General features: G+C 46.5%; 10 protein-coding genes across 10 annotated transcripts; 5 read left to right on the plus strand and 5 right to left on the minus strand.

Moving 5' to 3' along the window:
* Positions 1-196: 196 nt before the first annotated feature.
* BGW36DRAFT_338677 (fungal-specific transcription factor domain-containing protein) lies at positions 197-2,506 on the minus strand (the record flags this gene model as incomplete). The annotated part of the gene is made up of 5 exons (XM_046213019.1): positions 2,495-2,506; positions 1,398-2,440; positions 951-1,352; positions 663-892; positions 197-603 (listed from the first exon to the last, which is right to left on the minus strand). The coding sequence occupies exons 2-5, from the start codon at positions 2,093-2,095 to the stop codon at positions 197-199; spliced, it is 1,737 nt and encodes a 578-aa protein (XP_046074526.1). The 5' UTR covers positions 2,096-2,440; positions 2,495-2,506.
* Positions 2,507-3,668: 1,162 nt separating this feature from the next.
* Positions 3,669-5,430, minus strand: BGW36DRAFT_459926 (major facilitator superfamily domain-containing protein; the record flags this gene model as incomplete). Its single annotated transcript, XM_046222071.1, has 6 exons — positions 3,669-3,935; positions 3,994-4,789; positions 4,842-4,970; positions 5,020-5,186; positions 5,241-5,307; positions 5,356-5,430. The coding sequence occupies 6 exons, from the start codon at positions 5,428-5,430 to the stop codon at positions 3,754-3,756; spliced, it is 1,416 nt and encodes a 471-aa protein (XP_046074527.1). The 3' UTR covers positions 3,669-3,753.
* A 363-nt stretch (positions 5,431-5,793) lies between these two features.
* On the plus strand, positions 5,794-8,130 carry BGW36DRAFT_447651 (thiamine pyrophosphate enzyme, N-terminal TPP binding domain-containing protein; the record flags this gene model as incomplete). The annotated part of the gene is made up of 5 exons (XM_046221726.1): positions 5,794-5,827; positions 6,064-6,089; positions 6,143-6,265; positions 6,323-7,649; positions 7,696-8,130. The coding sequence occupies 5 exons, from the start codon at positions 5,794-5,796 to the stop codon at positions 7,962-7,964; spliced, it is 1,779 nt and encodes a 592-aa protein (XP_046074528.1). The 3' UTR covers positions 7,965-8,130.
* Positions 8,131-8,277: 147 nt separating this feature from the next.
* BGW36DRAFT_338681 (beta-lactamase/transpeptidase-like protein) lies at positions 8,278-10,557 on the plus strand. Its single transcript, XM_046213020.1, has 4 exons — positions 8,278-8,979; positions 9,047-9,172; positions 9,245-9,509; positions 9,580-10,557. Exons 1-4 carry the CDS (start codon positions 8,457-8,459, stop codon positions 10,394-10,396), a joined length of 1,731 nt encoding a protein of 576 aa, XP_046074529.1. The 5' UTR covers positions 8,278-8,456; the 3' UTR covers positions 10,397-10,557.
* A 535-nt stretch (positions 10,558-11,092) lies between these two features.
* Positions 11,093-11,965, plus strand: BGW36DRAFT_395834 (Alpha/beta hydrolase fold-1; the record flags this gene model as incomplete). Its single annotated transcript, XM_046218090.1, has 2 exons — positions 11,093-11,512; positions 11,606-11,965. 2 exons carry the CDS (start codon positions 11,093-11,095, stop codon positions 11,963-11,965), a joined length of 780 nt encoding a protein of 259 aa, XP_046074530.1.
* Positions 11,966-12,186: 221 nt separating this feature from the next.
* BGW36DRAFT_136754 (uncharacterized protein) lies at positions 12,187-12,703 on the minus strand. The gene is made up of 2 exons (XM_046209403.1): positions 12,288-12,703; positions 12,187-12,237 (listed from the first exon to the last, which is right to left on the minus strand). The coding sequence occupies exon 1, from the start codon at positions 12,621-12,623 to the stop codon at positions 12,342-12,344; it is 282 nt and encodes a 93-aa protein (XP_046074531.1). The 5' UTR covers positions 12,624-12,703; the 3' UTR covers positions 12,187-12,237; positions 12,288-12,341.
* An 898-nt stretch (positions 12,704-13,601) lies between these two features.
* Positions 13,602-15,361, plus strand: BGW36DRAFT_293094 (putative GPI transamidase component PIG-S; the record flags this gene model as incomplete). Its single annotated transcript, XM_046210965.1, has 2 exons — positions 13,602-13,811; positions 13,874-15,361. 2 exons carry the CDS (start codon positions 13,602-13,604, stop codon positions 15,359-15,361), a joined length of 1,698 nt encoding a protein of 565 aa, XP_046074532.1.
* Positions 15,362-15,422: 61 nt separating this feature from the next.
* On the minus strand, positions 15,423-16,757 carry BGW36DRAFT_375083 (Fms-interacting protein-domain-containing protein). The gene is made up of 3 exons (XM_046215724.1): positions 16,042-16,757; positions 15,715-15,958; positions 15,423-15,654 (listed from the first exon to the last, which is right to left on the minus strand). The coding sequence occupies exons 1-3, from the start codon at positions 16,407-16,409 to the stop codon at positions 15,613-15,615; spliced, it is 654 nt and encodes a 217-aa protein (XP_046074533.1). The 5' UTR covers positions 16,410-16,757; the 3' UTR covers positions 15,423-15,612.
* BGW36DRAFT_317044 (hemolysin-III related-domain-containing protein) lies at positions 16,736-18,996 on the plus strand. Its single transcript, XM_046212572.1, has 2 exons — positions 16,736-17,288; positions 17,343-18,996. Exons 1-2 carry the CDS (start codon positions 17,118-17,120, stop codon positions 18,666-18,668), a joined length of 1,497 nt encoding a protein of 498 aa, XP_046074534.1. The 5' UTR covers positions 16,736-17,117; the 3' UTR covers positions 18,669-18,996.
* On the minus strand, positions 18,997-22,088 carry BGW36DRAFT_317045 (uncharacterized protein). Its single transcript, XM_046212573.1, has 7 exons — positions 21,871-22,088; positions 21,431-21,809; positions 21,148-21,364; positions 21,063-21,094; positions 19,626-21,006; positions 19,334-19,575; positions 18,997-19,263 (listed from the first exon to the last, which is right to left on the minus strand). The coding sequence occupies exons 1-7, from the start codon at positions 21,972-21,974 to the stop codon at positions 19,096-19,098; spliced, it is 2,523 nt and encodes an 840-aa protein (XP_046074535.1). The 5' UTR covers positions 21,975-22,088; the 3' UTR covers positions 18,997-19,095.
* Between the last annotated feature and the right edge of the window lie 132 nt (positions 22,089-22,220).

The following is a 22,220-nucleotide window of genomic DNA, read 5'->3' on the forward strand; positions in this document are numbered from 1 at the left end:
GTAGTTCGAGTAGGTATGGAATGATAATTTTAATGCTTTAAGGCCACTGATAGACTTTAATAGGCTGATACAGGAATTTCAGTATTTCATTTACATATGTAGATGTTGCGTGCTTTATTTTATACTCAAATTGAAGGTGAACAAATTGAGAAGGAATAGGTTTCTGGGGATCATACTATTACATTTGAAGCACCCATCAATAGGTATTCCATGAGTATGATTCTAGATCAAATGGTGTAGAGTCTAGCCATGCCATATCCATTATATCAAAAGTTGTCCCCAGATCACCGAGATCCTGAATTTCTGGTGCATCATTTGGTCTCAACTGCTGAGTAGAATTCACATCTAACCATGGATCAAGTCTGGACGATTTGGTTGGCTCCGTGGCTTCTTCATTTTGTGCCTGGATTCCCCCGACAACTTTCTCATGAAGGACTTCCAAAGTGACGAGGCATCTTTTAGCGGAACGGCTGTACTCTTGGTACGCACGTAATGTCTCGAGAGCACAGTTCCAGGATTGGGTTAAAAGGCTTTCATCGATATCAGTAGCGACAGATGGGTATAGACGGGTAGCTGTCATAACAGTGGCAGCAGTGTAGATATCTAATAATATATGAGCTGAATCCTTGCAATAGTTGCTGGAAATGACTTATCAAACATACAGAACACGTTATACCACCAAGCTGGAAGCGGTCCCATAGAGCCATCTTGCTGTAGGTTACTATGGATAAGCTCAACAAGTTGCTGGGCCGCTTTGATGCATTGAACCACACATTGTTGAGCAACTGAATATTGTAGAAAGGCGTCTGAGAAAAGCTCGGCCCACGTTGTATCACGATCCTGAAAGAATGTGAATACAGGTCGAAAGAGTAGTATGCGCAAATGAAGATATCTGACAGTTTGAGTAACTGAGTGAAGTTTGGATCAAATCCTCGTATTGGATTACTTACCGTGCTTGAAGCACATTGGATTGTCGGTGAAAGACAGAGCCAAGCTTGCTAACTTCATTTTGACCATTGAACTGTAAACAGGAAGGAATTTCTTTCTTCCATCTACTCAAGCCTGCTTCAACCCGAAAGATGGAATTGTTGTCCCAGCATTGAAGTTTTCCATAGAGAGTAGCACTATCGGAATTTGGGCTATACAGAGATAAAAGAATATCGTCAAGCATTCCATATAGCTTAACAGTCTGGATGAAGAATTCAATTTGTGATGGCATTCCTGCTCGCTGTTCTCCAAATGTTTCAGCCGACTCGAGGAGATATTCATCGTCAATAGGTGCAGGGAGAGGTACTGCACTAGCAATAGCCCGAGAGATCGTTAACGGGCGCCCAAATGTCATGGATAATATTCTAATATCATCAGCCAAGCTATTGTGTAAATGGAAAGGAACATACCTGTCCATCATCACACAACCATGCCATACCCTACGTGCCATTTCGCGATCAACTTGCCGCGGTAGGTTGGCGCTTGTCTCTGGGAAGTGCAGACCAAGGCTTTGCGCAAGTCGGATAGCCAGACCAACCACTATCCAGCAGCGGTCGCGCGAGTTTGTGCTTTGTAAGTATTGTGCCATTAACAAAAGAATTTGGATAGTTTCAAAGGAGCTTCCATCGAGAAGCACAGGCTGTAGAGTTCGTTTGGCTATCTTATAGTATTCATTTGATAAGGCTTCTCGCTTGGCAGGGGAGCTATCTTCGCTCAGCTGGGAAGCCAATGCGAAGACTATATTGAGTAAGCACGGAAACGTGGGACTGTCGCTTTCCGGCTGGTCTCCGGTCCATAGTCTTTGATAGCTCCGAATAAATGACTGTCGATGAATAAATGGATACAGATTATGAACCTTTGTCCAGTACGTATCTAGTAGTCGGTCTGCAGTTCTTCGTGGAGGAAGAACATACTCAGGATATACTCGCGACTCTGTGGAATCAAACGAGGATAGTGAATGGGAAGTAATTGAATGTCTTGGTGCTGGTGTACCATTGATCGACGATATCTTTGCATCAACTGTAGCCTGGACTTGTCTCATAAAGTTCGCGACGCTCGATGTGCCGAATATGGCATGTGTAGGTAGCCCATTATCGATTTTTCCCATGCCATCATCATCACGAACATCAACATCGCTATGCCGTGAAACGAAAGACTGATCATTATCTACAGTGTCGCTCAAATCACTGGAATGAATCTTGCGCCGTGTCTCATCCAATCTGATCTGTAAAGAACTCGGTATCTGCCCTGAAGAGTTCACTGGTTGTCGAGCGTGTGATTTTGGACTGTTTGTAAGCTCCGTATTACCACTGACATGATTTTGACGGTGATGGGTTTGATGCCGATTCACCAGGGCATTGTGAGGTAAGGAGGACTCATCCAATGGAGATACGTAGTAAGCATCATACAATTGGGCTTGTGGTGTATTTTGCTTAGGGATTGGAACTTCAGTCTATGTTATGTGAGCCATATGAGAAAGCAGTACCTAGAGACTGGAGCACCCTACGTGTGAGGTTGTATCATTCTCTCGCTCATAGCTATCGGTAGTAAGGTCCTTCACCGAGCCAGTACTCGCACTTTGCCCACGCTCTAGCTCGTGAATTCGAGCCTCAAGCCGAGAAATGTAGCTGCGATCACCATTAGTACGACTATAGAGAACTACAGAATAGGGAGGCTAAGCAACCTTTTCGAAAGCGAATGAGAAAAGCTTGAGTCAAGCTCGTAAATGCAATTGGACGGTTTATCTCTTCTCCTGCGACAAGAGCCACATACTTGATTCGATTAGCGTCGCTAAAAACATCTATTGGCGATATGTCATCTTACCTGGTTTTGCACCATCGCATTTGGTTTTTCGTAAACGACAGCCCTTGCAGGCGATCGCGATCTTGGATCGTTTTGCCGGGCGCTGGTATTCCGTCTCAGCAAGCGCCTCGTTGTCCAGCTGAGTCGTGGCTGTCGCAGCGCTCAGGGTAGACTCCATGCCGGCATGCCATGCAAGTAGACGAGTTCCGGAAATGGGTCCGATGCGCAGGAAGACTTCCGAGTCGCTGCGCCCGTGTATGCTATTGAAGGGGGCAGCTCCGGGTGGAGAGGCCAGAAATAGAGCCTATATATGCCTGCATCACTTGATGGCGTCTGATCTCGGTACTTCCAAGCTCCTGATGCCGGCAGGCCCTCCACTTCCCCGCATTCCCCAGGCTTGTCTTATTAGTCCAATAGGAAGAGAGCGCGTCCGGTATTTGGAATAATTGCTGGGTATAGAATGATATAGACTGTCTAGTTCGTATTTCAGCGTGATTAGGGCGCATGTAATTGTGATTAAGGGTGTCTCTGAATTGATCAATAGGCAATCATCGCCCTGTTACTCTTGCCACTAGCAATAAGGCTACGTTTTGTGGCAAAGAAAACAAAAGGGGTTCCGAGACTCTTCCCTTTTATGAGAAGCTTAAGTTTGACAATAAAGTTGAGATTTCATTGTTATAAGACGAAGAAAGCTTTATTACCAAACTGAAATCTTCAAGGGGATAAACGAATATTCTTACCTCCTCGCGGCAATGTAGACAAGTACATTGTAGGGTATGTATAATAGATGATATTAAACTATTTCGTCCTAAATGCACAAAATTTTATACATTTATCAGGTCCAATTTCCTCTGCATCTCTGCTTCAAGTAATAATGTATCCCTGAGCCTGAAGGGTATAATGGGTGTCAATAAAGTTGAACAAATTTTAATTGACCAAGACTCCGATCTTTATCACTGCACTTCATATACTCTCATGTTCGGCTGGTATACCCTGCTTTTCTCGGATCTTCTCGCCTTTGAAAAGCATGAAAACGAGGGGAAGAATAGTTGACAAATTAATCGCAGCAACTACAGCAAATGCCACATCGTAACCATTCCGGTTACTGAACGGAAGCGCATAAAACCCAACATTGAAGGCAAAAACTAAAGAGCGACTCATTAGTTCTGCATTTCCCAGCTGATGAAAGAGGGGGGGCCATACTTGATTTGAATAAATTGATAATAGCCCCGACTTCTCCAGACTGAGGCTTGTATGAGTCCGTGCAATATGTGTAGACCACAGTATTTCCGAGCTGACAGCCCAATCCCGCGACAGCCATACAAACAGAAGACTCAATCCATGGACGGTGGAGTTGAATACAGTACCCGTATGTCGCAGTACCGACGGCCATGATAGGGCATAGAGGAAGTAGAAACAGGCGAACTTCAGGTTTTGCAACGCCCCCATGTCGTCGAGCATACAAATTAACAATCAAATCGCTGATCCAACCTGCAGCTGCTTCTCCTATCATGCAACCAATAGTAAGAGGGATACCCATGAATAGGCCAGTTTGCTTGGTGTCAAATCCATACACGTTTGAACTAATGTGGGATCCTGTCACTGCAAAGATGGTGCTTCCGTACCCATTGCCAGTCATGTAGTAAATGCAAGGAATTGTTATAGCAGCATATTTGGTCATTCGGAAAGAGAAAGCGTAATCTGACAGATGAATCTTACGGTCCAAAATTCTGCCAGTGAAGAGCAATTTGGACGTATAGGAACGTTTCTCGGGGCGATTGTGGCTCTGTCGCGAGAAAAGTGTTTCTGGAAGCGTAAAGACAACCAGGACCCAGAGCGCACCCTGAATTATTGCCGGGATCCAGAAACACCATCTCCAGCCCAGGTTCTGGCTTACATAGCCACCAAAAATGGGAGAAATATGTGGTCCATTTGTCACGGCCAGTACGTATATGCCCATGTAAAAGCCTCGCTGGCCCTGATAAAATAGATCGCAGATCTAGAATATATTAGCCAAGTACAAGAAAAAGAATGACTTGGAAACGATGTACTATCGCAGCCCCAAAACCTAATGGTACGCTTGATCCTATACCGTTAAATATTCTTCCAACAACCAGCCCTCCGTATGATTTTGCACCTGCTGACCCGATATTCGCTGCAGCTGCTATGAGGGTGAACACCTGAACCTTTGTGAGTATTTATCCACCATATAAAGTTAGAGAAACGCACCACAAAAAGATTTCTTCTACCATAAACATTCGCAAAAGGTGCCATAAACATAGGCGTGACCCCAGCAAATAGAATCCACACAGTCGTGCAATACGAAGCTTGCTGAATACTGACATGGAGATTCTTGGCTAACTCGTTGAAGGCCGGATTTGCAAGAGAGGCACTCACTATTTTTGTCAGATACAAGAGCAACATCATCACCAAATTCAACTAGTAGTCACCTTGCGCCATGAATCCAAGCATCGAAACCAGCCCAACAACATAAACTTTTTGAAAGTATGGCCAATTCTTATAATCGTCAGTCTGAAAATATTCAGAATACCAGAGGTATCTTACTAGAGGGTCTTCCACGTGATCGCTTGGCTGAGGAACGAGTACGACACCGTGTTTATCGACTTTTAGCTGAGACATACTGTTATTAGAAGGACTGTCTTCTAGATGCTGTCTTTTATCTTTAGGACATTTCTCCGTGTCTCCAGAGGAAACCGGCCGCCCTTGATGTCGATCCATCGAAACCTTGTAGGATATATTGCTTTTTCGGTGTTTTATCTCGTGGTTTTCACGTAGCTGTAGCAGCTGTATCCAAGGTTACTGCATACATCTAAGGATGTCATATTGAGGCTATTTTATCCCCTGGGAGTATGCAATGAGGACAATGCTTTGTTTCCCCAACCCCCACATACTTCGGGTCGATCCCGGTTCCTGCATACGTACAAGATCGGACTCGGAAAGAGCTCCGCATGTAGAACAGTCGGGTGTTTTCATCCGGTGGAAATGAGGGGTAATAAACAAGATGATCTAGGCCAAGGTCAAAATAAGGTCTGAGAAGCTTGTCAAGTATTCGAATGTTGCAGAAATTGATTACTTTGAAGCAATAACGTCTTCAGCTGTTCCTTGATCCAGTACATTTACATCGCATCCGTTGCACATTCGAAATACGAAAACGGTAATATGTGAGATAAAGCTGTCTTGTAGTCATGTATTCCCCATAATGACTGTGTATACTGACATAGAATATTCTGGATAGGGCATATACGACATCAGATGCATTTTTTGAATCATTATGGGAGGTTCGTCTTGCTTTTCCAATAATATAAACTGCAAACTTAAAATCATTCATAAGGCGGGAATCACAAGATGCTTCGTAAATCTAGGATCCGATCATCCTAGTATTATGGAGTCCATTGCCAAAGGCCAAAGGAATTCACCCAAGAAATTTCCAAAAATAATTACCTGTCCAAATGAGGTATAATTGCGTTGTCAAGATTCTAAAAGCTGGACGATATTGACTGTCAGAGGATAGATGGTTGCGCTGTCCATGGCCGATGGTTATGCTCGTTTCACGAACAAGCCTCAGTGCGTAATTGTACACGTCGACGTCGGTACGCAAGGTCTTGGTGCGGCTATCCACAATGCATCCTGTGGTCGAGCCCCAGTCCTGATATTCGCTGGTCTATCTCCTTTCACAGCTGAGGGTGAAATGCGCGGATCCCGTACAGAGTATATACATTGGATACAAGACATCCCGGATCAGCGAGCAATTGTTGCGCAATATTGTAGGTATACCGCGGAAATCAGAACGGGGAAGAATATAAAACAAATGGTGAACCGCGCATTGTCATTTGCGATGAGTGAGCCTAAGGGACCCGTGTATCTGATGGGCGCGCGGGAAGTAATGGAGGACACCTTGGAGCCATATAAATTGAACCAGGCGGTCTGGAGTCCGGTTGAACCAACATATCTTTCTGAGTCTGGAGTTAAATCGATCTGCAATCTACTCGTCAATGCAGAGAATCCATTGGTAGTAACAGGTTACAGTGGTAGAGATCATCGGGCAGTAGGTGAGTTGGTAAAATTAGCAGACAGGATAAAAGGGTTACGTGTCCTGGATACTGGAGGAAGCGACATGTGCTTCCCTGCTGATCACCGGGCCTGGCTGGGGTTGCGATTTGGCGTTGACGAGAGCATAAAAGAGTCCGATGTCATTCTTGTTGTCGATTGTGATGTCCCATGGATACCAACAAAGTGTCAACCCAGACCAGATGCCAAGATCGTTCATATTGATATCGACCCTCTGAAGCAGCAGATGCCATTATTCTACATAAATGCCATATTGCGCTATAGAGCAGACGGCTACACGGCTTTTTCCCAACTATGCTCGTATATTGACAGCAATGATGAATTGTTATCTAAACTCGCTGGGCCTATTTACATCGATAGATGGAATTCTTTGGGTGAATTTCATAATAGAAGATTGAGCAATATCGCTAACTTGGCCACTGCTGGTAAAGATGGGTCTTTCACAACCTCCTGTCTGACTTCGATGGTACGCAAGTGGTGCCCTCCAGACACGATCTGGTGTATCGAAGCAGTAACCAACACAGTGCTCGTAGCCAATCAGATCCAGGCCACACTTCCAGGGTCATGGATTAATTGCGGCGGTGGTGGATTGGGCTGGTCAGGTGGTGGCGCCTTGGGAATTGGGATAGCTGTCCAGGATGTCAGAGGCAAAGGATTCGTTTGCCAGATAGTAGGAGACGGCACATTTCTGTTTAGCGTTCCAAGTAGTGTTTATTGGATCTCGCGAAGATATGGCATTCCCGTTCTAACAATAGTCATCAATAACAAAGGTACGGCTTCCCATTAAAGTTTCATTGCCGTGCTGACAGTCTGCAGGATGGCAAGCTCCGAGAAAGTCTCTCCTTTTGGTACACCCAAACGGTCTTGGATCTCAAATCTCTAATGAAGAGCTGAATATCTCCTTTGAACCATCGCCGGATTACGCAGCGATTGCGAAGGACGGAGCAGGCGGGCAGCTGTGGGCAGCGAGTGCGAGGACTGTAGAAGACCTCGAAAGGCTTCTTCCAGAAGCTGTGAGTGCCGTGCAGAACGGCACAGGGGCTATACTTGATGCCCACATAGCGTTCAAAGTGGGCGAATTCTGAATTTCAGCTCAAGATAGAGAGAACCTTTGGCATTTCCAATCAGGAATAGAACAACGCGTCATTCCCGTTGTCGTATAAGCGAGAAACGAATGAAATTCAATGGATATGAATTACGACCTGTATACCACTTTAGGAGTTGAACTGTGAGGTATAGAGAGTATTAATAATAATTCGTCGTGAGATTAAATAAAAATAGAGGACGAAGAATAGACGAGACAGCCAATGGAAGGCAGCAGCGTTCGGGCTTAAGGGGCCCACCGCGAGGAACAACTTCCTTAGCCCCGACTTCCTATCTTGATCAACATCTGAGCCCCAACTAGACCCAGCATTTTGAAGTAGGCAGCTGTAACAGTGTACCGCAATATGAGCTCTCTGCCGTGCAAAGCATATAAATCGTGGGAGAGTTCCCCAGTTACTTGGCGGCTGCTTCGTGCAAGACCCCCTTAGGGACTCCTCCAATTCGTGCGGAAACAAACATAAATTATTATCAAAATGCTTTTCAGGTCTATCATATTGCCTTTTTTGGTCATTTTTTGGGCATCTTTGGGCAGCGCAACCCCCAATTGCCCATTTCTTGGATTTGATCTCCCATCGGCTCGTGCTCCTTCGAACAGCACGGCCGTTCATACAGCGAAGAGGAATGTAACTTATCTCATCCACGAGCTGTTACACGATCAACTAGCGACGGTCAATTCGACCTCGTTCTCAGTCCAAGCCTATTCGACCCACGAGGAGAGCGTTCTTTTCGAATACCATTATGCAGCCCCAGTCGGACAGGTTGGCACCAGCAGCGTTGATGGCAACACTGTGTACCGAATTGGCAGCGTATCAAAACTCCTGTTCATATATTTGTGGTTGATTGAAGACGGTGACATTCACTTCAATGATGCGATCACGAATTTCGTACCCGAGCTTGCCCAGGATGCAGAAACTTCGACTGGTATTTTACAGCCTCTATGGAGGGATATCACCATTGGTGAGCTAGCAAGCCATCTTGGAGGGATCGGGCGTGATTGTGAGTCTTTAATATTGCCTTATAGAATGTATAGTTTTATGGACTTCTTCCTTGCTGACAATCATAGATTCAACACCCTCGGAGGCTTTACTTGTCCTTCCCCCCAATACTCTCTCAGAATTAGATCTCCCTCCACCAACCGAAACGGTACCTTGTGGGCTGGGAGAAGCAAGCAGACCGTGTGACAGAACAGGTAAATATATTCAATTTTACAATCTCATTCCCTTTGATTTCTTTCTTTTTTCCTTGTCACTAATTACAATAGACTTTTTCGAAAACTATTTGCAGCGGCGACCCGTTTTCACATCATCGAAAACACCAATCTACTCAAACGTTGCATTCCGAATTCTGGGGTATGCTCTTGAGACTATCACCGGAATCTCCTTCGATGACTTATTCACAAACGATTTCGTGAACCGTCTGAATTTGCCAGGGACAAGCCTGTCTATACCGAAAAATGGGACTCCGTCTGTCATTCCAGTTAGTCCTGAGGAAAGTTGGTGGAATTACGACTTGGGAGAGAACGCTCCGTAGGTAACCTGGGTCGGGCATTGGTATTCGTCTGTGATTTCTCGATTACTGACTATCGGAATTTCTCAGGGCTGGAGGAGTTTATTCAACTCCATCGGATCTCTCGGCTATTGGGCGATCAATTCTGAAATCATCAATCTTGTCCGCGTCCCTAACCCGCCGTTGGTTGACTCCGCGTACCCACACATCTTCTCTTATAGAGTCAGTCGGCGCACCTTGGGAGATAGAGCGCGTTCCGCTTTTGCCGAACCAAACCATCGATCTCTACACCAAAAATGGAGGAGTCGGTCTCTATGGGGCTCTCCTCGTCTTGTCGCCCGACCTCGATTTTGGAGTGACCCTCACTGCCGGGGGACCCGCTAATATTGAGGTTATGGAAGCACTTATAGAAGTGGTGTTGCAAAATTTTATGCCTGCGCTGCGATTGGCAGCTCAAGAAGAAGCACAAAACAATCTGGCAGGGACTTACTCCAATCCAGCCCTTAATGCTTCAATCAAGATTAATACGCAGGCAAATAGGACAGGGCTCGTTGTCTCGGATTGGATTTATAACAGTACAGAGGTCTCGGCCATTTACAACGTGGCTAGCGGTTCTGATCCAGACACGCCGCTGGATATCGCCCTCTACCCTACTGGAATTCAGTCTGGTCTCAAAAATGGAACTCAAAACGTGTATTACCGTGCTGTTTTCCAGGAACAGGCACCGGACGAATCACCCGATACTACTCCTGGTACTATTGTCGAACCGTGCTCGAGTTGGGCATCTGCTGACTCACTCTCTTACGGAAATGTTGCCCTTGATGATATTGCCTTTACGTTAGATTGCAAGGGGAGAGCAATTTCTGTTGAGCCTCGATTTCTAGGCGTTACGCTCAAGCGTCTCTAAATGGGTTTAGAAATGGCTTAGAAATATTAACCTTAGCGGCAATTATTGTTGTATCGTGGTACTGGCTGGACTGACTTTACCAATATTTTTTAATTATCTATATCACAATTATAAAAATCCAAACATAATCTTCTAATATAAGAAGAGATACGACCCTTGGAGTGGTCTTTCTTTGGACCAATCGGCTTCAAATGTTCTAAATGCACCCTTGCAACTCACCTATCTCTGGCTTCGAGTTCCATGATCTTGAGTGTAAATTCCACATACTCTTGACAGGTCTTATGTGGTTGTGAGATGGAAGGGTCCAAGTGGGCGGTAGACACGGCTGTAACAGCGAGAAAATTTTTACATATCTAGTTTAAAGTGAATAATCGTTCCAGGTCGTTGCCTGATTATGGTTTATTACTACTCTCTATTATGAAGTTTCTGCATGCGCGAACTTTTTGGTGAGGGAATCCTTTTTGTTGGCCCCGCTCATCTATGATTGAACAAAGGAATGGTTACAGACAAGCCGGGCCAACTTTTGGTTCAGCTGTCCGTTATAAGGATCTCGGTTTTCCTTTTGATTTGAGCCCGCTATTCCGACTTTCATATTAGATGCTTATATATAATCACATGTTATAAATTCGCTTGAATCCCTTCTACAATCAAAGTTAATATTGTGGGTATACCGCTCACCATTATTGAACCTGAGTTATGCCTAAACCAACAGTTATTTTCGTTCCTGGAGCCTGGCTTCCGAAAGCTTCTTACGGCTTATTCCTCCATGCCTTGGAGAAAGAAGGGTTTCCAGTTCATTATGCCTCGTATCCATCCTTTGACCCAACCGACAACTTGAACGCGAGCTGTGAGCGTGATGCGAAAGTTATCCGCGGCGAGGTTATTCAGCCTCTTGTTGAGGGTGAAGGCCGGGATGTTGTCTTATTCATGCATTCCTATGCTTCTATGCCCGGAAGCGCTGCTGTCAGCGGGTTTTCAAAAACCGAGCGTGTCCGAAAGGGCCAGGCCGGCGGTGTTTTGGGGTTGATATGCATAGGAGCATTTCTAATTCCTCAAGGACTCAGCTGTGCCGGTATGCAAGGTGGAAATCTGCCAGGCTGGATTCTGCTTGATCAGGTATGCAATTAATTTCTCCGAGATACTCACCGTCTAAACGACTTCGTAAGTACTAAATACAAAGACTAACACCTCGTCATTTTCTTCATTTAGCCCGAGAAGGGAGTCAATATTGCAGACGACCCGGTAAAAACATTTGCAGCTGATGTAGACCCAGATCTTGCAAACCAGATGGCTGCACAGTTAAAGCCACATTCCAATTTGGCTTTTACATCAGAGCAACCGCCTCCGGCCTGGGCTGAAGCGGATTATGACGGCCGCTGTGCTTACATCGTGACTGGAGATGACCAGGCTGTTCCCCAGGCTGCGCAGTATGGCATGATATCAGGTACCGGCAAAAACTGGATTGTTAAAGAATTCGCTGGAAGTAGCCATATGGCGCCTTTCTTGACGAAGATTGATCCATGCATTCAATTTTTGCAAGAAATTTTAGACTTGTTTCCGCAGGCATGATCCTGTGCCGCTAGATTAGGAATTTATAAATAGAATGCTGGATGATTGAGCAATGCACCAATTGATATAGTTCTTAGCTACATGTAGACATTACATTGGTATGCTCAATAGCAATTTACCTTACCCAGTGTACATGCCACAAGTGCTACTAATACAAGGGGATGTAGAATTGAAAATAGAAGCAATATCTAGAGTAGCAGTACTACTCTTTTCATATCTCTAAAAATTTGGGTATCCGAAGCCTTATCCTACTTGACTCGTTGCTGATAGAGCTATTCCAAGGCGTTAGTGACATCTTCAAGCGTGACCTCTAGTAACCCACCAATAGGGACTTCATTCATAAACGCCTGGCCGACTAATCTCTTGGATACAGTTTCTACATTCTCCCATTTGCCCACAATTTTGTCTCGCCCAGCTCCTTGAATAGATCGATGTTCATATCTCGATCCTGCTTTCTCATTGAACAAGATATCCTAACCTGTTTCTCACATAGCCTTTTCTGAAAAAGACAGAGGCAGTCTTTGGGTTTCATCTTGGGAAATATCATCTCGGTAGATCTGCCGCATAATCCTTCATTCGTGCTCATGAGTTTGTTCATTCCATTTTCATAGCAAGCAAACGTCATCACAAGCTTGTGGATGTATCGCTCTTTGGTCATACAATCATCCAGCTTGCTGACGGCTTCCGATGCAAACTCCCTATGTTCCTCCTTTAATCCCCAGGCGGTAAGCCTCGTCGACGAATAATACTTTGCAGAGTACTCTATTTAGCAGGCTCCACAATCTTGGTCCTGTATGGCCATGTGCTGTGCCAACGAGATCAGTTACCGAGCAATCGATAACTTCGGTGGTAGAGAGGAACCCCATAGAGTAGTATATTTGACCAAGAACTCAAGAAGTCGTAGTCTTTTCTGTTCCTTGGTGTCTTTAAAGGTGAAGCTAAAATGACGTGCTCTCGTGGGTCTAGGCCATATCGTCGCATATTTGCTGCCATCTGTTTGTAGTCTTTAAAGACTTTGGTCACGTCCTGGAAGCCAGCCATGTTGTTAAGTAGAGAGCACAATCTTCATTAACCTGTGATCCATGATCATACTCTGGATCAAAATCCCAAGGCTCTAGGACGATTGTACATGGAATATCTTCCAGGCTTCGATTTTTCCTCGCCAACATCGGTAATTAGATGTGGTATATTAATTGAGTTGCTCCACATCGTGGTGTGTTGAAGTCATGGTTATTAAATCGTATATCTGAGTAGCTGAAGTAGACATTATCAAAATGAAGTAGTGAACAATATAAGAGTAATTTTCAGAATATATGAATTTACAGTACGTGCAGGAGAGAAAAGAAATGATCAAGAATGTAAAGGAAAGAGCAATCAATATATACGGCAGCCGCAGCCAATCCGAGGCTTCGGTGCAGCCAGGCGGGATCTCCGCGGTGACACCTCGACACCTCGACACCTCAGTCACTTCAGTCACTTCAGTCACCTCTCCTCCGTCCCTGAGCTCTCCCGCTGCCACTGAAGCTTCTAATAGTCCCCCCAGAGAAGATATGACATGACAATGTCCGAGAGGAACGGAGGCCCGTCCTCCTCGGAAAAACTCTCAAGTCGGAATGGCGCTGTTGATTCCGCTGCAATGAAAAGCACAGCTGTGCCCAAATCTGCTGCTGCGGTCAGCCATGCGCTTCCCCCGGAGCGGGCAGATGCTATATGGACGCGGACGAAGGTGGTATTATCATTCTGGGCGGTTATTATATTTTTTGGCATTCCTATGTGGTGGAAGACTACTTCAATTTACCGGGCCTCGTTACCCCTTGAAGAGATGATGAGCTGGGCGGAAGGCAAGGTGCGCAGAAGTCGATTTCTATTTCTCACACCTTGGAAGCTAACCCACGACGATATATACAGGCATGCAAACCAGAATATCCGCTAGAAATCATCCTCCGAGCACCATCAATTCCATTGCCCGAAGCGCAGAACCTAGTGCGAATAACACAGCATGCTCTGGACGATTTGAACGAGTTTCCGGTTCACCATCTCCGCCTCAAACTCGCAGAAATTACGGCGGTGAAGAATGCCGGCGAATTTAATTTAGACATTGGTATAGAAGGCAATTCAGATGCTGCCTTGGTCGTGAATCTTGTCCCTGAGGAAATAGCAACGCCCAAGTCCGAGCTGCATTCATATTCCCCGCGCCTGGATATTTTCTACCCACCGAATCAGCTTCCATCTGCAACGTCGTCGAACTCGCCATTGGTGACATTTATCGCGGACGAGATTCAAAGTCTTTACATTGAAGAAAAGGCGACGATTGCGCATATTTTGAAAGAAAGCAATATTGGGTTAGCATCATCGCCGGGCACAGGTCAATCAACCGGAGTCCATTCTATATCACCCGAGTTAGCAGAGTTTGTGAGCTCGCGTGTCACTAGGAGTTTTAAATACGCTGAAACATATCACCTTTCATTCTCGCTTTTCACTCCCGGATCTGAACCATCCTCATGGGAAATCGAGACCGCGATTCAGGAATTCATGACTCCGCTGCTTGACGCCTTTTCGCCAATCAGTAACTTTTCCATCGACTCTCAGGTGCAACTATATGCTTCATTCTCGCCTACATCACCCCGTCCAGAGTTTGATGAGACTACTCGGCAATGGACTTTGAAGCAGGAGGATCTCAGTGCTTTCATCAACGCCGCCGAATGGCCATTGAGCCCTAGTATTGGTAGTGGTCCGACAATCAACTTCGTTCTCTATGTGCCAGCTCCGACCCAGTCACCGCTAGTGGTAAAGGAGAGTCAAGCTACAAGCTGGGTTGTGCCGCAATGGGGTGGTGTTACAATTGTCAATCCACCTTTAGTATATACCAACGACAACCCCAGGAACCCATCGCACTTATCCCAAGAATCTCTCAAGCCCGCACTCCTGACCTTTTCTCACCAGCTCCTTACCCTGCTAGGTACTCCAGCTACACCATCCGCACTCCCTCTCCGCCTCCAAACACTGATCCGCACTCGTGCCGCTACGCTCCTACTCTCTGCATCCTCGACCATGGGCTCTCTTGCTCGTCTCACTCAGTCACTCGCCTCCATTCCTGTGCCTGTGACCGTTGCGTCTTCTGTGTCTACTACTTTATCTCATCTTACCTTGACCTGTCAGCTTCTTCGTGAGGGCAAATTCAAACCGGCCCTTGCCAGTGCGCGTATTGCCGAGAAAGAGGCCGAGAAGAGCTTCTTTGAGAAAAGTATGGTGGGACAGATGTATTTCCCAGACGAACACAAAGTAGCAGTATACCTGCCATTACTTGGGCCAATTGGAGTACCTTTGTTTCTGGGATTAATAAGAGAATTGAAAAGATTTGTCACTGATTTGAAACAGAGGAGGGTCGCGAAGTGATGGAAAGGTTGTAAAATTAGCGATACCGTCATGTTGTATATCGACAGAATTCAAAATGCCTTCAATTTTAAATGCTGCCTCTGATTCGCATTATTTAAACCAATAATATATTATCAAAAGAAACCTCAAACTGCGACTATGAACTCCCATAAATGCCAACAAATTATTCCTAGGGTATCGGTATATGACAACGCCGTCTATAAGCACTTTTCGCCATCTAGGGTTCAGTTTGCTCCTAGAGAAACAGAGCCTCAGTATTCCTTTTCGAAAATCTTTTGAATGGGTTTTGCAGCCTGATAAAACCATTAGCACATATATCTAGAAATCACAAGCAAAATTATAGAAAATCTTACATCAATAAACCGCTCCAAGTCCTGGTCAAGATTGGCCAAATCGTCTTTTCGCTTTTTATTCTCGGCAATGAGAGCCTGCTTTCGCTTCAGAAGCTCTTGCCTTGCCTGTTCTAGCTTCTCTCGCTCCGCGTGTTCATGGTTGATGCGGGCGATCATGAGCTCGTGTTCGTCGTCTTCGACATGCTCAGGGAATAACTCGAGGAATTGTTCAACGGGAATAAGTGGAAGAGACAGGTACTTGTGGCTGTAGTTGTGAATGTATGTTAGTCGTGTGTCCTTTTTATACCACCGCATAGAATCGTGGAGATAATAAAGATGGACTCTTACTCGTAAGATTCGCAAGCCGCTATCTCCCCCACCAGATGTTTCTGCTCATAATACAGATTCTGTAGCTGAAGATGCAACCTGTCGATTTCCTGACGAGCCTCTGCAGTCGACTGCTTCGTGTCGCGCACTCGGAGTATGGCATCACGGTTCAGACCGCGCAACTGAGCGAGCAGCGCAAACAGGACCTTTTGTTGCTTCGAAATGGCGGTGAGGGTATCTTGAGACGGAGGGTCGACGGTTTTTGTTGGCTCGAGAAGGGCCAGCAGCTTTTGGCATTCGCCATGAGCCTCTGCGCTAATTTGCAGGACGGGCAGCAGGGCTGGATCGGCGACGATATCACGGACTGTCACCGTGCTCGCCTCAGCCATGGCGGCGGGGATGGAACGGTAGAGGGTGGTCACGGTAAAGCCGATCCTCGGGCGAGCAGCGAGGAGGAATAGCAGAAGTGATTCCTAGAGCCTTGTGGTTGGGTGGCGAGCAATTGATAGTGATAATAATGATTCTCTTATGTTGAAAAGGACGAGCCAGCCAATCACCGATGCGACGGGCTAGGATACCGCGCTCTATAGGTGCTTCGGTGTAGGGGCCCGCAACAAGCGACGAGAATGGGCAGATCCAATAATATCAAGGGTCGTTGCGCAGAAACTTGATCGATGCTGTGTTGCTGCAGGCAAACTCGACGTGGTTGCGATTGCCGGACTAACTAGAGCGAAGCATCGGCCCATGTGAAGAGCCTAAGGCGCTCAGGCTTGATTTATGGCTGTGAGTGGGGACGCCAAGCCTCGCCTTGGCTCTCGACATTCCTGTCTGTCTGCGCCTGCCAGTATTGCCCCTCGCGATTCCTCGCTCACATACATGATATGATATTGTTATCCTGCAGCGGGCAGCGTACAACATACAACTGCAGTTTCTGGTCTGTCGGCTAATTGTGATGCTGAAGTGCAACCACTGCTGAACCGATACTCTCAACCCACCCGCCAATTTCTCAGCCGTGCCAACCTCCCCAACAACAAGACTCAACGATCACGACATGCGATAAGAAGAATCACACAAACCTAGTTGCGATATCGTAAAAGATGGCGTGCAAGGCTCGCACAGTGACAATTGATGCCTTCCAAAGCGCTACCTCGACCTCAGCGTCAACTCCCTACGAAGACACACCCCTGATCCGCTCCCGCAGACGACACTCGTTCCAGCATGCGAGACGGTCGTCCTGTGACTATGACGCAGATGCTGTGTTTCTCAGAGTCAGTGGCTCATATTATGATGACTGAACTGGTCTTATTGACTCATCGTTTTAGGTCGAAGTTTTCCTCGCCGAATTAGAGAGACGGCTACAATGGCTCGAAGAATACCGCAAGTCACACATGGAGCAGATCGACGCCAGCATGCGTAGAGGTTACGCTGCGCTTGAGGCCGTTCGTGACTCATGCTGTGCCGCATCGGGCGAACTGATGGGTGGTGGTAAAAAAAGGGCAAAGATTCTTGTCGAAACATTAGAAGATCGCTACAACGAAGCTCTTGCAACGAAAGAGACACTGGGAGAAAAAGCATATGCCGGAATGCGATTGATGGAGTCATTTTTGAATGAAATTGAATCAAGGTCACATCTCGTCCGTGAGGGTGGCATTTATGGTGCGCTCGATGACGGATGGAAAGCCGTCGACTCGAGCCTGAGTCATGCCAGAGAGGCAGTTGATGAAGGTATGGGGCGAGCGCGACGAGCGAAAGAGGCTCTGCGAGAAAGCATCGACCATGCAATTCAACTCGCTCAAGCGAACCGATTAATTCATTATAAAGATCTGCCGCACCCGTGGAGAGTCAACCCGCATATCCACCAGGGTTATCGATTCATGACCTCCCCGGTGGAGTGCGTGACATCCATGTTCTTTTTCTCCAATGAATTAGTGAATATTTGGTCGCATTTGATCGGTCTATTCATCGTCTTATCCGTCGCATTCTACTTTTACCCGCTGAATCCAAACTTCGATCTAAGCACAAAGGCCGACATAATGATCGCAGCGGTCTTCTTCTTCGCTGCATGCAAGTGCCTCGTCTGCAGTACAATATGGCACACAATGAACGGGATTGCGAATCAGAAAGTCATGGAGCGGTTCGCCTGTGTTGATTACACGGGAATCTCTTTCCTCGTTGCAGCCTCAATCATGACCACCGAGTATACAGCCTTCTATTGCGAACCCACGTCCCGATGGATCTATATCCTTCTTACCTTCTCTCTTGGGGTAGGCGGGGTCATCCTTCCCTGGCACCCAACTTTTAATCACCCTAACATGTCATGGGCCAGAGTCGCATTCTACTGCACCATGGCACTAACGGGATTCGCTCCGATTGCGCAACTGAGCTATACAAGAAGCTTCACATGGTGCTTGTACTTCTATGCCCCAGTGATGAAAAGTCTGTTAGTATACGGTCTTGGCGCCTTTATCTATGCATCTCAAATTCCAGAGCGCTGGTTACCTGGCTGGTTTGACTACTGTGGTGCAAGCCACAACATATGGCATATTGCTGTACTCGGCGGTATCCTCTTTCACTACTGCGCTATGCAGGAGCTGTTCGCGGGTGCCTTCGTCCGGGCGCAGGGAGAATGCCCGAATTTGGCTTCTTAGAAGCCTTTCTTTTCAAATTCTTATTTATATAGACTTTTTATCTTTTCTGCTCTGCATTTCTGGAACCTCCATCATTATATAGAGCCTTTTCGTAGATGTTATTTTTTCTTGTGAATTTTTCATTTTATTTTCGGTGCATATGGTTCTCATAAAGCAAAACGCATTTGGAACGATGAATAAAGCCAGCCTCGCATCAAGCGGTTTAATAACGCCAGAACCTTGAAGGGTTAATGAAAGGATCGATTAGTTGCATGGATATGGACAGCAAGATCACTTTACAGCCGGCTACACATATGGCAACAAACTAGCAATAGAAACGGATTTTCAGTGTCTGAAATATCTTCCAAGTAAATCCATTGATATGTAAATTTTTTGAGCTTCCATAAGTATACCACTCCTACTCTTTCCATAGCAGTCAACATTCTAGTTACCCTCTTTCTCCCGGAGTAAAATACAAAGATTCGTACGGCGGAAACCCAGTCGTCTCTTGCTCCGAATTCTCCATATTATTCCCATTAGCCGTGCTCACACTTGGGTCCCAGAGGGGATCCAGAGCCCCAAAATAGAAGTCCTGCATGTGGCCGTCCCAAGCTTGCTATGATTCAGTAGTTAGCACCCACCCTACATTCACTACTGCGTACAGCAGTGTTGAGATATCCACTTACCCAGTCAGGATTACTCGGAGCATCGATCATGGACTGAATGACATCAAGAGTACTTAATGATGGGTCAACCTCCTGAAATGGCTGCTCTTGCACTTGATTATATATCGGCAATGCTGCGTCTAGACTAGCTGGGTCGGTTGTTCGTCTTATGATGCCGTTGCCCGTCGAGGTACTGGTATTGGACACCGGGGGTGTCGGGATAACGCCACCGGTGTTGAGGCGATGGGAGGGGGTTGATTTATCTGTTTGGAAAGTTAATGGTGTAGTGAAGGGGAAGAAAGTGTAAGCATACCACGTCTATCAGAGCCACTATATCCGACGCTTGATGCGCTCTCTCCCATTGCAATATCATCGTCTCGAGCGGGCGATGTGTTCCTGGGGGCTGGTTGCCGGGTTTTGGTTATAGGCTGCTCTGGATTTCCGGTATTCCCATCTCCTTGTTTCCTTCTCTCGTCATCTAATTGGGCCTTTTTCAACATTATCGTCAACGCATCGAATGCCTTCCTTGCCTCGACTGAATGTTTCAGGTTCGTCCTCCAGATATCCCTTGACTTTTCCAAAGCATCGAGCATTTCACTTCTCCCATCTAGCACGATAGAGAAGCCGTAGCCTTGCTTACGGGTTTTCACTTCGTCGGTATTACTCTTCGCCAGCTCCAGACAAATCACCATGGCAGCTAGGACAAAGTCGTGGTTTTGCAGGGACGTGAAGAACCAGCGGTGCGAGTAAAGCCGGCCGCCGACTTGAGATTCATGGAATAACTCATGCTGATGACGCAAGGCTTCCTTTGCGGCATTAATACACACCCAACGCGAATAATTGAGACGGGAGTCGTGGTGCGCTTCAGTGAGATATTTTCGATGCAGCACAATCCGTGCTTTTTGGTACAGGACATCCAGCGTGTATCGTTTCATGATCACGGTCTCGTCGTCGGTGAGGGATTGGTTCATGGGTTTCATGCGCAGGGACGACGCCATCGATTCATGCGCTTCTTCGAGCTTGCGGTCTAGCTCGAGGATTTCCTCGTACGAGGTGGGTTTACGTGAGTACGCCAAATCGGAGATTCGGCCAAACATGTCCATGATGCGGGACTTGGAGATTGTGTATGTTGTTACTGTTCGAACGGATTCTGGGCGGGATGGCGGTAGTTCTACAGTGTTTTCGTCAAAGTCCTCGTCGAAGAGGTTATGCGGGAGCTCGGTATCGCTCTGCCAGGGTTGGAGGTGTTTGGGAACTCCGACTTGAAATGCCGTTAGGGCGTCGAGTTGGCATATCACAGCCCACGACCGTCGGCGCATTTCACCTTCAAAGGCGGATATGTTGCTGTAATGTTTCGGGTCGCGATGGTAGCCCATGCGCATGGCGAGTTTGATGGCAATGCCTAGAATAAGGGACACGCTGATGGGTGCATTGCCCTTTTTTGAGTATTCGGTTGTTGCGTACATCAAGAGTGCTTCGACTTTCAGTTTTCCGACTTTCGTGTAGTTGGAACTGATAAGACACTGGCAGCAGTTTCGTTGGAGTCGGTTGATCATTTCGATGGGGTCTCCTAATGCACCTGGTAAAGGCTCGAGGCTGCGGCGATACATGCCGACAGACATGGTCAAGCTGGCGTACAAAAGACCCAGCCATGGTAGAGATACATTTTCCGGTTCGAGCCAGAATTGATCGTACTATTACAGTATGAGTAAGCAAATTCGAGTCGACATGTGCAATAGAGATTGCATACCTCTCTTTGAAACGTAGGAAAGTGTAGGATAACTACAACTAATGTTAATTCTGTCGAATCGGCTGGTTATAGAAGTGTCACTGACCTAGTGTAGGATCTCCTGAGTTCAAGAATCGAGCCATTAGACGATCCGATATAGACCGCTCTGGGAGGTCTGCAATCAGCTCCTCCTTGGTCAAGGCACGACCGCTATAAAACAGCAATGCCGGACTGGATGAATCGTGTACTTCATCAGCCTCCTCATGATACCCATCATCAGTAGAGACATCATCATCGTGAAGATACTTTTTAACTTCATTAATCTGTTTCCAATGTCAATCCATATTCCGAATTGGGGCAGAGCAGCAGCAGCAGCAACAGCAACATACATCATCCAGAATCGCCCGCCAATGCGAAGAGTCCACATAAGTAGTACCCATCTGCTCATTATTTAAAATCTTCCCCGGATCATCTTCTACCAAGGGAGCCGCCGCCGCCGCCGCCTCCGTTGTCACCGAAGGATCGGTTGCGAAATCTGTGACGTTCCAGCTGGCAGCGGCGCCACTGCCACTTCCATCCTGCTGTTTCTTTTGCTGCGCAAACGACAGGATCAGATTCTCCAAATGCTGCATTCGACTCTGGATATGCGATGGATTGGACGCTGCATGAGATGGGCGACCACGTGGGCCATGCCCGACGTATGTACATGACGCGGCGTCTCCGCGCCGAGTACATCGGTCGCAGGGATGTGTGCGGTCACATTTCAGCCTAGCAGATAGTTTAATTATCGAGCCGGGAATATCAATAAACGATGGGTTAATCTACATACTTGCGATATCGGCAGGCCGTGCAGGAGAACTGCACTCTGCTGCGTTTCTTATGATTGGCATTGGATGATGCGGGGACTTCCTCGTTGTTGTCAAGGTCGGCCATATCGCCGGTGATCGAGCGTTAGGGTGGAAGCCGAGTGTAGTCTGAGTGTTGCGTCAGTTAGCTTATTCCAGCTAATTCTTAATGGTTTTGATCAGCTTTTCTGTTTTATATCAGATCGTACAAAATTAGCTGTGCAAGAAAAGAGCCCGCAGCGCTCAACGTATCTCCGGGGCTTCGATTGGTTCTCGGATTACGAGACTTAACTCCGACATGATCGCCACCAACATTAAACATTGAATTATTAAA

This window comes from Talaromyces proteolyticus, assembly GCF_021365285.1.
Source record: "Talaromyces proteolyticus strain PMI_201 chromosome Unknown BGW36scaffold_4, whole genome shotgun sequence".
NCBI lineage: Eukaryota > Fungi > Ascomycota > Eurotiomycetes > Eurotiales > Trichocomaceae > Talaromyces > Talaromyces proteolyticus.

What these genes read in the sequence shown, in the direction of transcription:
- BGW36DRAFT_338681 (XM_046213020.1), top strand. Translation starts at nt 8,457, where the DNA reads ATGCTTTTCAGGTCTATCATATTGCCTTTTTTGGTCATTTTTTGGGCA. An exon ending in CAGACCGTGTGACAGAACAG is followed by an intron (nt 9,173 to 9,244) that starts GTAAATATATTC and finishes TAATTACAATAG; the next exon opens with ACTTTTTCGAAAACTATTTG. An exon ending in GACTTGGGAGAGAACGCTCC is followed by an intron (nt 9,510 to 9,579) that starts GTAGGTAACCTG and finishes GGAATTTCTCAG; the next exon opens with GGCTGGAGGAGTTTATTCAA.
- BGW36DRAFT_136754 (XM_046209403.1), bottom strand. Translation starts at nt 12,623, where the DNA reads ATGACCAAAGAGCGATACATCCACAAGCTTGTGATGACGTTTGCTTGC.
- BGW36DRAFT_375083 (XM_046215724.1), bottom strand. Translation starts at nt 16,409, where the DNA reads ATGGCTGAGGCGAGCACGGTGACAGTCCGTGATATCGTCGCCGATCCA. An exon ending in GCGGCTTGCGAATCTTACGA is followed by an intron (nt 15,959 to 16,041) that starts GTAAGAGTCCAT and finishes TCACAACTACAG; the next exon opens with CCACAAGTACCTGTCTCTTC. An exon ending in ACTTGGAGCGGTTTATTGAT is followed by an intron (nt 15,655 to 15,714) that starts GTAAGATTTTCT and finishes TGGTTTTATCAG; the next exon opens with GCTGCAAAACCCATTCAAAA.
- BGW36DRAFT_317044 (XM_046212572.1), top strand. Translation starts at nt 17,118, where the DNA reads ATGGCGTGCAAGGCTCGCACAGTGACAATTGATGCCTTCCAAAGCGCT. An exon ending in CAGATGCTGTGTTTCTCAGA is followed by an intron (nt 17,289 to 17,342) that starts GTCAGTGGCTCA and finishes TCATCGTTTTAG; the next exon opens with GTCGAAGTTTTCCTCGCCGA.
- BGW36DRAFT_317045 (XM_046212573.1), bottom strand. Translation starts at nt 21,974, where the DNA reads ATGGCCGACCTTGACAACAACGAGGAAGTCCCCGCATCATCCAATGCC. An exon ending in ACGGCCTGCCGATATCGCAA is followed by an intron (nt 21,810 to 21,870) that starts GTATGTAGATTA and finishes ACTATCTGCTAG; the next exon opens with GCTGAAATGTGACCGCACAC. An exon ending in TAGTGGCTCTGATAGACGTG is followed by an intron (nt 19,576 to 19,625) that starts GTATGCTTACAC and finishes CTTTCCAAACAG; the next exon opens with ATAAATCAACCCCCTCCCAT.